General features: G+C 46.7%; 1 protein-coding gene across 1 annotated transcript; it reads right to left on the bottom strand.

Moving 5' to 3' along the window:
* Positions 1 to 612: 612 nt before the first annotated feature.
* On the bottom strand, positions 613 to 1,813 carry TUSC1 (tumor suppressor candidate 1). Its single transcript, XM_059492546.1, has one exon. It carries the CDS (start codon positions 1,811 to 1,813, stop codon positions 1,259 to 1,261), a length of 555 nt encoding a protein of 184 aa, XP_059348529.1. The 3' UTR covers positions 613 to 1,258.
* Positions 1,814 to 12,452: the final 10,639 nt, after the last annotated feature.

A 12,452-nucleotide genomic window follows, 5' to 3' on the forward strand; every position in this document is an offset into this window, starting at 1 on the left:
AAAACAAACACTGTAACCAGACATCACCACCCACACTTTTTCATCAAGGAGATACTGACTGCACCGTGCCAAATTGTTTTTCCATTCTGAGAACACACTTGAAACTGCAGATCCACATACTTAACAAGTAGTAGTGGCATTTGTGATTAGAGGGTTATGTTGACATTATATGAAGTAATGGCTCTTGTCCGTAGTTACATACTCAAAGATACTTACAGAAAATTATGGAATTTCACCTTCTCACATTAGTTTCAACCTGAACTGAAACAGACCTTGGTTTTTAAAAATGTTAAGAAACCAATCTGAAACCTTAAGGCATAATCCAGCCTTTAAATGACATGACAAATAAGGGAACACTACAAAACCAAGCTCTGCCTCAGTTCTGTTAAAAGGTTTCTTTCAACCAGCAAATTTTCCAGCAAAATTAATTTTCTAGCAAATTTTTCTAGGTCTGAACAACTAATTTCCTTCCAAACAGCAGATAATTAAGAAGGTACAGTAATAAAAAATCCCAATTCTTTGGACTTTGGGAAGGCATAGTGCAATGACCTGAAGGTGCTTCACCTACAGCTTCAGAAAGTCCCTGTTAAAAATGCACACTTCAAACAATCATTTGGTGTATCATAAGTTTATTTAGTAGCTGCAGTTTTGTGTGAAAATGTGAAATTCAAATCAGTATTCATGTGAGGGTGAATGAAGGCCACCATTACAAATACAAAGAGTGTTGTGCAGTAAGTGTCCAAGGCAATTCATAGTTCAAATGATCACCAACTTGTACTGGAGCACTGACAAAAGCTTTCAAGCTTGCTCCACTCCTCTTCCTAACACACACCAACTACTAAGAACTAGTCAGTCTCCACGGCTCTTGAAGCCTACATGATGGTCGCTAACTCAAGAGAAAAAAAGGTGATCCACAGCTGCAGAGGAGGCACAGTTCAAAGCTGTGGGATGACACGAGATCAAGTGCTCTGCCCATCGCGGTTTTCTCATCAACAGCCGCTTTGACAGATTCCTCTCGTGTTCCAAGCCTCAGCTTCCCACAGGAGCCCGGGTATACATCTGGGAAAAAGATTAACAAACCAGAACGCCTCCTCCACCCTTTCAGTGGGAAGGGCCCGGTTCGACGGAGGGAGCCGAGGGCAGCCCCGGGGCCGCACGGGGGTCACAGCCGGGAGCAGCGGGCGTGACCCGCCCCTACCGCCCGGCGGCGGGGAGGGCCCGCGGCACCAGCCGGCGCCGCCTCCTCCACCGGGGCCGCCTACACGGCCGGCACCAGGCTCTTCTTATCCAGCGGCTGCTCGTCCTCCTCGAGCAGCAGCTCCTCCAGCTCCCCTTCCTCGGCTCCCGAGGCCTCGGGCCCGCCGGCGGCCCGGCAGCGCCGAAGATGCCACAAGGCCCGGCGGTGCTTCTCCTGCAGCCGCCCCAGCTGGGCGCGCAGGGCCTCCGCCTCCTCGTCCGGGTCGGCGGAGGGCTTGTCGGGGCCGGGCCCCCGCAGGGCCTGTCGGAAGAGCCAGCGGTTCTCGCGGCGCAGGCGGCGATTCTCCAGCCGCAGCCGCGTGTTCTCCTGGCGGAGCCGCGCGTTGTGCCACTCGCGCTCCTCCCGCTGCCGCAGCGCCTCGCTGTGGCTGGCCGCCAAGTCCGCGTACCGCTCCGCCAGCTGCTGCGGCGAGCCCCGCGACTCGCCCCGCCAGCCCTGCCGCCCGCCGCCCGCCCCGGCCTCCTCCGCGGCCCCGCCGCTCCCGGCGGCGGCACCGAGCACCGCCCGCGCCGCGCCGCTGCCCCAGCGCCCGCCCACCGCGCGCATGCGCCTCATCCGTGCGGCGCCCGCCGCCGCCGCCCGCAGCCGCCGCGAGCCGAGGGAGGGCTCCCGGTGCATGCAAATCGGGGCGGGGCCTGAGCCCGCGGGGCGGGGCCCGAGGCCTCGGGGCCGGGCGGGGCGGGGCGGCCCCACCGCGCGCCCCTGCTGTGAGCGCGGGCGGCCGGCAGGGGGCGCGGGGGCGCCCGGGCCCGGAAGCGCGGGCGGGCCGCCCCGGAGCGGCCCTCAGGCCCCGTCCGCTGCCGGGGCGCTGCTATCGGCACGCCGGGCCGGACAGAGCCGCGTCCAGCCTGGCCTTGAACGCCGCCAGGGCTGGAGCAGCCACAGCTTCTCCAATCAACATGTGCCATTGCCTGGCAGTAAAGGTCTAAATGATGAGCATTTATTTAAAACACTTAAAAAAGAAATAGCAAGGCACTGCAGAACATAAATAATCTTAGTTTTACTGTACTTTTGCTGTGACTGCTAATCAACAGAAATGCACAATTATTTCCTGTACTAAGCCATTTTCCAAGAAGAGATTGACTAGGGCGTTTCAGAAGTTCTGCATGATATGTGACTGAACCAGTTTTGCATTGAAGGAAACATGTTAATACCTGTTTATGACTCAGTACTTAATGTTGCTGCTTTGTAAATTTATGAATTTACCCACTCATAAAACTTCAGTTTGAACTATAAGCTGAACCCAAAGTAGCACTGAAACTCTTCCATGTGTGTGGAAGGCTTTGCACTCCAGAAAAAGAGTGGAGAGGGTAACAAAGAACTTGAGCTTTTGATGACAAGTAAATTAAATTACAGTCATCATTAATGGCACCTTTGCTTTGATCCAAATTCCTCAAGTCTTTCAGAGAATGTTGTATCATAGGTCTTAATTTGTTTATTCATCTTTGTTAGTTTTTTCATGTGCCTTTATTTTATGCTGGAAAATACATGCATATATAGTTGCATAAGGATTGATAGTCTATATTCTTAGAAAAATTAGGTAACATATCAGAAGACTATTTACTGAGTTTTAGATTCCTGTGACAACGTTTAAACACTAATTTGATGTTTTTAGGTTAAAGACTGACAGAAAGTCATTTAGATTGGGGAAAGATGATAAATGAACATAGAAAAACTTTCATCGTGAGATAGGCTCACACTAGAAAGCATGAAGGGGGAAAGTGCAAATGGAGAAGTAACCAGAAAAGTTGTGACTAGTTGTACAGTTTTCAGTGATTTTTTTTTCTCACTGAATGCCTGTGAAGAACAAAATATTTTAAACAGCAATACAGTAATGGTATTATTTCATTCCTTTTGATTAAAGCTTTGTGTTTACTTAATGGTGTTAGGTCTCTGTAGATAAGAGAAAGTGACAGTACTTGTGGACTATCAGCTGGCATTAATTTTGAATGCTGTCCAACCTGCACAGGAAAATTACTCTAGAAAAACACCTCAAAAGGAAAATAAAAACTCTTTGTGCCTGTCACTCCCTTACCACTGAATCCATACTTTTGAAGTGAATTCAATCAGCGCTCCTGCTTGTGTAAATATTAGCGTAACATTCTCTTTTGGCTTTAGTGGAAGATATACCAATAGGCCCAAATTGAGTTTAAATTTTTTTGGTGCATTTTTTTTCCTCTCAAGTTATGGAGTAATAGAATGGTTTGGGTTGGGAAGGATCTTTAGAGGTCATCTAGTCCAAATCCTTGCAATATGAAGGGGCAAGTTCTTCCATTTTAGCCCTGCCTAACCTAACCTTGAATGATCCCAGGTGTGAGGCATCTACCAGCTCTGCAGGTAACCTGTTTCAGTGTGTCACTACTATTGCTGTAAAAAGTTTCTTTCCTGTACATGGTCTGAATCTACCCTCTTAAAATCAATTACCCTTTGTCCTGTTACTATAGACTCTACTAAGAAGTTTGTCCCCATCTTTCTTTAAGCCCTCATTAAGTACTGGAAGTCCAAAATAAAGTCTCTCTGGAGTCTTCTTTTCCAGGCTGAACAACTTCACCTCTCTCAGCCTTTCCATGCTGGAGATGTGATTCAGCTCTCTGATCATTGTTGTGGCCCTCCTCTGGGTCCACACCAAAAGAACCATATTTTTCTTGCGCTGAGGACCCCAAAGCTGGATGCAGTACTTGAGGTGGGGTCTCACCAGCGTGGAGTAGAGGGGCAGAATCACCTACCTTGGCCTACTGGCCACATTCTTTTGAAACAGCCCAGAGTATGTTTGGCTTTCTGGGCTGCAAGAACATGCTGCTGGCTGATGTCCGGTTTTCCACTCACCAGGATCACCAAGTGCTTCTTGACAGGACTGCTCTTAATCCCTTCATTCCTTGGCCTGTACTGAGGGTTGCTCTGACCCAGGGGCAGGACCTTTCACTTGGCCTTGTTGAACCTTATGACACATTTAACATGAGGAGTGAACCTATCACTCCTTTAGCTTATGCAGCTCCCCCTGGATGGCGTCCCAATCCCATTCCTTGTGTGTGTCAAACACACTCCTCGGCTCTTGGTGTCATGTCCAAATTTGAGGGTATACTCAATCCCACTGTCCATGTCAGGAATGAAGACATCAGACAATACTGACACCAATACAGACCCCTGAGGGACACCACTCATCATCATGGGTTTCCATCCAGACACTGAGCTGTTGAATACTACTCTGAATTCAGCCATCCAGGCAATTCTTTACTCACCAGATAGTCCACTTAAAATCCTCCCTCCAACTTAGAGAGACAGATGATGTAGGAGAATGTGTCAAAGGCTTCAAAGAAGTCCAAATAAATGACATCTGTAGCCCTTCCCTTGTCCCCTGATGGAATCACTTCATCACAGAAAGGCCACTTAGTTGGTCAAGCAGGACTTGCCCTTGGTGCAACCATGCTGGCTTCCTGTTACAATTTAATAGCTCAGTAGTTCCCAGGTTCATCTTTTCTATGAACAGCAGCTCCCTGAAATGCCATCCCAGCCTCTGAAAAATAGAACAAAAAGTAAGGAAATATTCCACCGAACCTCTCTCCCACTTCATACATTACCCTGAAGTGTGTGTAAATATACTTCATACAGGTTTTCCTGAAATGAGGAAGATAATTTTGCTCTGATGCAGCTAGTTCAATATGGCTTTCAGGCTTGAACTTGATTCAAAGTTGAAACACTGAAAAGCCCTCAGGATTATGACATAGATGTTTTGTGTAGTCCTGAAGATAAAGGAATTGCTGTGTACGTGTGAAGCAGTGTCATTCAAGGGAGACGAACCAACAAATTGAAAAATGCAATATAGGAAGCATTAGGTTTTAAACTGAGTTTGTAAGTGCCTTCAAAATGGCCCAGTTCAGTGATGTCACCTTTTCAGTTGCAAGGCCCAATTGAGTCCATTTAATGTGTTTATTTAGTTGCCAATATTTGTCAGAATCAAAGTTTCTAGCTGACAGCTCTAAACCTTCCAAGCGGAAGTAAGGATTAACTAGTAAATACTAGTGGCTCTGCCTGAGGGACAGTCTGGAAGACCATTACTGGGAAAGAATATCAAGTTTCATTAGGTTGTATCTTGAGTCAAGATTTCTCTGATTGCATGTAAAAGGTTAGCATGACTTGCATCACTGATTACATTTCAGTGGACACAACAGAGCAAATTATTCAAAAAGAGATAAAATCAGGGAAAAGAACAGTGCAGATAAAAAAATAATATAACAGGAGAATCATCAATTGAGGTTTATCTTGAGACTTTATGTTGGTTGTCCTCTGTGTGGCTGTGTGGCCAGCTCTTGACAAGCCCCCACAGAGAAAGAGTGAAAGAGACAATGTAATAGTTAATACACAATAAACATACACAATGTACATACAATACCAAGTGTTTATTGTGACATAGGAGGGAGTTTCAGTGTGGGATGAGAAACTTAGGCATCTATGCTTACTCTCTAGCCCATGGATCATCTATAAAAATAAAGCATGGGCTTCTATCAGGAATAAGATTTGCCATCACTAGAGAAAAAATGAAACATGGAGTGTATTAGTAGTGTGCTGACAGTACTGGGAAAATGCAGGACCATCTGGGGGTCCTTTTAGGTTGAGGGAAGAAATATTGGAGAAAGGATCTGTGGTCTCATGTATCAAGATAAAAGGAGCATTTCCTTTTCAAGTATGGGAAATTTGGAAAACTCTCCCCTTCCAGGTTATTTTACCTCCCAAGTTGAGTTTTCAGTGGAAGACAAGTAAACTTCAATTTAAAGAAAAAAATTCTTTTTAGAGACAATAAGACAGCTCAGACAGTGCTGTTGTACTGAGGGAGAATATATAACATAGTAGATGTAGTTCTCATAGCATTGTTGCTGCTTTTCATTCATAAATGATTTAGGCAATTGAAAAAAAATTTAGTTAGCACTACTAAAATAATTCTGTTGATAGATCTTATAATGTCATCTGTGACACCTTTTTAAATTTTTCCTGAGTAGAAGACACAGCGTATTTATTCTCAGCAGTCTTCACACTGAATTCAAGAACAAAGAGAGGGTCTTTATTCTTATCCCTGTTCACCAATGCTATAGGAATGCTACAGGAGTGCTACAAAAGGCAAAAGCAGTAGGATTGTACTTAAAGTACTGTCAGCCTAGAGTAAATGGGATCGCAAGTACTCTGTGTAACTAGGGATTGTGTTCAGAAGAGTATTGGGAAGAGGAAGAGGGTCTGGAAGCTAATTTACTTGCATTTTTGCCAGTCTGCTTTATGCATTGTATTTAAGGTGTCGTATTTCCTCTACTATTGTTAGTGTTGAGAACAGGATGTATTAGAAGTTGCCTTTTCATTCTTGAAAGGAGTGATGTTTTTGGGAATTTTGCAAGCTTTCTGAGAATGGGATACCTTGGGAAGGAGTTTATTACTTAACTATGTTACTGGATTGCTGATCTTTGCCAGGTAAATACCTGTGGTCTGATGTGCTTCTATCTTGCACTTTTCTTTAATCTTTATTAGTTTCATATTTTATAAAAGACATTCTGAGTTTCTGTTGCTTTTACTGTTAACAGTATTTTCAGAACCATGCTTGAAAATAGTTTACTATCACAAAGCATATTTGGCACCAGCAGTTCTTGTTGATGCTTGCCAGCAAAAATATTATTTTATTTAAATAATTACTAAGGAAATAATAGGTAATATTGATGGTAATGGAACAGATCATCTTGAGTGCCATCACACAATAACTAGAGGATGGCCAGGGTATTGGACTCAGCTAGCATGGGTTCAGGAGGGGTGGGCTGTGCTTGACCAACCTGATCTCCTTTTATGACCAGCTGGCCCACTTGGTGGATGCAGGAAAGACTGTGGATGTTGTTTACCTGGACTTCAGCAAAGCCTTTGACACTGTCTCCCACAGCACACTCCTGGAACAGCTGGCAGCCCGTGGCTTGGACAAGCACATCTTCACTGGGTTAAGAACTGTCTAGATAGCCGGGCCTAGAGAGTTGTGGTGAACAGTGCTGCATCCTGCTGATGGCTGCTCACCAGTGGTGTTTCCCAGGGATCTGTGTTGGGCCCAGTCATGCTCTGGATGATGGGATCGAGTCCACCATCAGTAAATTTGCAGATGATACCAAGGTGGGAGCATATGTCAATCTCTTGTAGGGTAGGAGGACACTGCAAAGGGACCTGGAACAGTTGGATAGATGGGCAGAGTCCAATAAGATGAAGTTTCATAAGTCCAAGGGCCCAGTCCTGCATTTTGGCCACAATAACCCTCTGCAGCACTACAGACTGAGAACGGTGTGGCTGGAGAGTGCCCAGGCAGAAAGGGACCTGGGGCTTCTGCTCGACAGCTGGCTGGACATGAGCCAGCAGTGTGCCCTGGGGGCCAAGAAGGCCAAGGGCCTCCTGGCCTGTACCAGGAACAGTGTGGCCAGCAGGAGCAGGGAGGTCATCCTTCCCCTGTACTCAGCACTGGTGAGGGCACACCCTGAGTGCTGTGTCCAGGTCTGGGCCCTCAGTTTGGGAAGGACCTTGAGACACTTGAGCGTGTCCAGAGGAGAGCAACAAGGCTGGTGAGGGGCTTGGAACACAAACCCTACGAGGAAACGCTGAGAGAGCTGGCCTTGTTTACCTTGGAAAAAAGGAGTCTCAAGGGTGACCTTATCACTCTCTACAACTTCCTGAAAGGTAGCTGTAGCCAGGTCGGGGTCAGTCTCTTTTCCCAGGCAACAACTTACAGAACAAGAGGCCATGGTCTTGGGCTGCACTAAAGGAGTTTAGGTTAGATGTTAGAAAAAAATTCTACACTTCAAGAATGATAGGGCAGTGGAATCATCTGCCCAGAGAGATGGTGGAGTCACTGTCCCTGGACATGTTTTAAAAAAGGACTAGACATGACACTCATTGCCATGGTTTAGTTGGTGAGGAGGTCTTAGGTCATAGGTTGGACTTGATTATTGCGGCCTTTTCTGGGGTTCAGGCTGTCCCCAGCAGGCTGCACGGGTCCTGCATAGTGCATTCCTGTTCAGGACAGACTGTCCGACCTCCCAAGCAGTTCTGAGCCACAGGCAACCTTAGCAAGCTCAAGTGATATCAGCTCTTCAGTGATTATCAGCTCATTGTGATTTCAGCTCTTCAGCTTGCTAGGTGCTTAGGCAGGCAGACACAGAGGGAGAGAGACCAAGTGCTGTGTGGGGTTCTACAGGAGTGCCTTTATTGATTCTGCAAGGGTTGATTCTATTGATTCTATTGAATCTGCAAGGTTCTCAGGGACAGCTCTTCTGCCTGAGCTGGGTAAAAGCAGCTCTTTATATAGGGTACAGGAGTTTCAGAAATTGTCCAATAGCAAGGGTTAAAGGAAAGTCACATATAGTCTTACTGAGAGGTAAGCAAAGGTCCAAAGGCAGAAGAGGGGCTTCTAGCCCAGTCACCACGACTTGGTATTTCCTATCTTAGGCTTCTGACTGCCAGGGAAGTCTTGCATACTCTGGGCCTGCTACACTTGATGATCTCAAAAGGTCTTTTCCAGCCTAGTTCATTCTGTGATTCTGTGATTCTGTAACACAGCAATATTTTAGAGTAATAGAATAATTTTATTTGGAAGGAATCTTAAAGATCATCTAGTTCCAACATCCCTGCTGTGAGCAGAAACAGCTTCCACCAGATGACCAACCTGGTATTGTACACCTCCAGGAATGAGGCATCCAGAGTTTCTCTGGTTCAAGTTCCAGTACCTCACCATCCCCATAGTAAAAAATTTATTTCTAATATCTAATATAAACCTAGTCTCTTATGACATTGTGTCTGGTCTCCGGGAGAAAGCTCTTTCCGGCTGGCTCACTTTCTCTACCAGAACCACGCTACTGAGTGGCCGTTCCCTGACAAGTCACTAAACAACACAGGTAGTGGTGCAGCCAGGGGCTGATCCCAACAGCAGACTGTGGCGCCGAGGGTTGAGGTAAAGAAATGAGAAGGGTCCTTTGTGTGAGTCTCCAAGAGGGTTTATGCTCAGAAGGGGTTCAGGAACACAGAAGAAATGTGCTGTGCAACAACTTATAAAGGGGGGATGTCTTAGGGGAGGATAGAGTGCAACAACCAATCAAGGAGAGTCAAAAGAGGAGTACAGGGCAGACATAATCTTGTAACCAGTGGAGGGGTGTGAAGGGAGGAGAATACTACAACCAATGGGACTTCAGGATGTCACAGAGAGTTCTGGAAGGAGAAGCCAAGTTTATATTAACTAACAGGGGAGAAGGGCAGTGTCTTGACAATGAAGGCAGGGAAAGATCAGGAATAAGGGGTGGGTGCCTAGACTGACAGACACAGAAATGGGAGGAGACAATGGTGGTCCAAACCAACTACATGGGGGTGGGTAGGATCAATCCATTGAGAACATTGTTGTTGAATAAAACACAACAACAACTGAAAAAAAAATACTACACCACCACACTCTTACTGTAAAAAGCCATTCCTCCTTGTAATCATATTATATGTTCTTGTAAGAAGTCCCTCTCCAGCTCTCTTGCAGGCTCCCTTTGGGTGCTGGGAGTCTGCTATAAGGTCTACTCAGAGCCTTCTCCATGCTGAACAAACTCAACTCGCTCAGCCTGTCTTCATATAGAGGTGCTTCTGCTCTCTGATGATATCCATGGCCCTCCTCTGCACTTGCTCCAACAGATCCATGTGTTTTCTGTGTTGGAGGCCTGAGAATTGGACATATTACTGCAGGTGAGAACTCAAAGAGCAGAGTAGAGGGGCAGAATCACCTCCTTTGATCTTCAGGCTATGCTGCTTTTGATGCAGCCCAGGATACAGTTGGCTTTCTGTGCTGGGAGTGTACACAGTCCAGTGATATTGAGGTTGTTATTCACCCACACCCTCAAGTCCTTCTCCACAAGGCTGCTTTCAGCCCCTTCTCATCCAAGCCTGTGTTTGTGTTTGGGATTGCCCCAACCAAAATGTAGGGACCTTACACTTGGCCTTGTTGAACTTAATTCAACATTTTTTTGCACAGGCCTACTTCTCAAGCCTGCAAAGTGCCCTGGAAGTGTTAAATAAAACTTGTAGATGTGACATTTGAAGACATGGTTTAGTGGCAAATGTAATGCTAGTGCGGGTTTGATGGTTGGACTTGATGTGATATTAAAGGTCTTTTCCAACATTAATGATTCTGTGATTCTATGTTTTATTGTCTCGGTATGGACAGCAATATTAAAAGCCATAAAACACCAACATCTTTCTTTGCCAGCCTTATTAACACTATGGGTGTGTCACCTTAAGAAAAACTGAATATAAATAAAGCTCAACTTACTTGAGTTAGTATTTATATAGCTGTGGGAAAGGAACTTTTCCTCAAAATGCTGTGGAGCAGAGTAAGGAAAATGAGTTCAAAGCTACATGTATATTAGAGAAGAGAATGTGCATTAAGGATTACAGGTTGGGTTATACTGTAAGAACTTCAGCATGCAATGAAGTCCCCCTGAGCTTGGCTTTCTGACAAAGCCTTATAACTTAAAGTCAATGACTAGTCTCAGAAATACAGATAAGACCTGTACTTTTCAAGAAGATGTCTTAACACGATGATCGCTTGGAGATGCCCTCCAGCTAGCCCTTCTTCTGGATGACACCAAGAGTGGCCGCTACCTATCCACCCAAAAGCTGGTCTGGGTAGCAGTGTGAGCAGGGTTGCTTGGCACCCTGAAGCAGCAAAGGCTGCTCTCTGCAGCTTTTGGTTCTAAACCACATCTAGGATTCAAGGCAAAGGAACAAGAGGGGACACTTGCATGAGTTCCCAAGAGGTTTAATCCTGAGAGGAGTCAGAGGCAAATGACTGAGAATTCAGACTAGCAACAACTTATATATGAGGGAGGGTACTAGGGGAGGACACAAACTTCAGCCAGTTGCAGGAAATCTGGGGTGTGTCCCGTAAAAGTCAAGTCCAATAAATTTTTATAATATGGTGAGCCCCTCCCATAGTCCTTTGCTCAGCTCTTTAATCTCAGTATACGGGATCTGCTCCCACCGCACTTCGCCGTTCCAGGTTAAAAGGACCGGTGCAACCACCCGATCAAGGTCCCTTGCCAACTCTAGGTCCCTGTCTCTAATGGCCTCCTCCCTGATCCACATCCAGCTCCTACCTGGCTTGGTGTTATGGCGGGGACTGCTGCAGACCTCATCCTCCTCGGAGGATGAGAGTGCACAGGCTAGAGTGTGGGGTCTCCAGCTAACATCTCCACATCAGGTGGAGCCCAATGAGTGGGGTCCCGGCAGGCCAAGATGGCCAGCTTCCGGTCAGGCCTACTTCCCAATGTCATGGGAACCGGAAGGGGCAGGAGATGGAGGGGCGTGGCCTGATGGGAGGCGGGACTCACGCACTGGGGCGTGGCCTTCCTGAGGACTGGGACCAGCCATGGAAGACCCACAGGGGAAGGAGTGAAAGGGACGGAAGGGGCAGAACTCGACGCGCATGATGTCGACACATGGGAGAGGACGGGACCCAACACGGGGGCAGAGCTCAACGCGGTGGGAGGTGCCGGTGGAAGGGCAGGAGGACTATCGAGAGGAGGAGTGCCATTTTGCGAGCTAGGGTGGTAAGCCACGTGGTTGGCGCCATCTTGAGTACCCGTCTTACAGCTACACAAACTTGGGTTTGAACTGGTGACAAGGGTCTTGGGATCAGGAGGGCGGGTAAGGTGCAGACTGGGGTGGCCAGTCCCAGGCCAGGAAGAGGACTGAGTGGGACAGGAGGCAGCAGGGAGCAGGTGGCAGCCCTGTGCCCGTGAGCAGGATCCATGTCCTGCCGCACTCATAGGGGAAGAGGGTTTAGGATTGGGTGGGAGGAACATGGGGAAGGAGAATTGGGTGGCCCAAATTTCCCCTTTTCTCTCACCTACTTAAGAACAGGATTGAACAAAACATTACGTTTCCCCACTTTATAATTTCCTTTAACTTGTTCTAAATAAATACATTTCCCAGCCTTTCCCCCAAAAAGGAACAGAAAAGGCATCTTCGTGAGTGATCTCAAGGAAGTGCTTGAACAAAAACTTGACAAAAGCTTTGACCTCCCTCTTTGAAAAATAAACATTCCCAAACACGAGGATCAACTGCACTTGGATATAAAACTCCTTCTCGCCAAGGGAAAGGCGTCCCCCCATTGCCCCAAATGCTTTTCCCCAATGAGGTAAAATGAAAAACT

This window comes from Ammospiza nelsoni, chromosome Z, assembly GCF_027579445.1.
Source record: "Ammospiza nelsoni isolate bAmmNel1 chromosome Z, bAmmNel1.pri, whole genome shotgun sequence".
NCBI lineage: Eukaryota > Metazoa > Chordata > Aves > Passeriformes > Passerellidae > Ammospiza > Ammospiza nelsoni.

Coding starts and splice junctions, on each gene's coding strand:
- TUSC1 (XM_059492546.1), bottom strand. CDS start 1,813: ATGAGGCGCATGCGCGCGGTGGGCGGGCGCTGGGGCAGCGGCGCGGCG.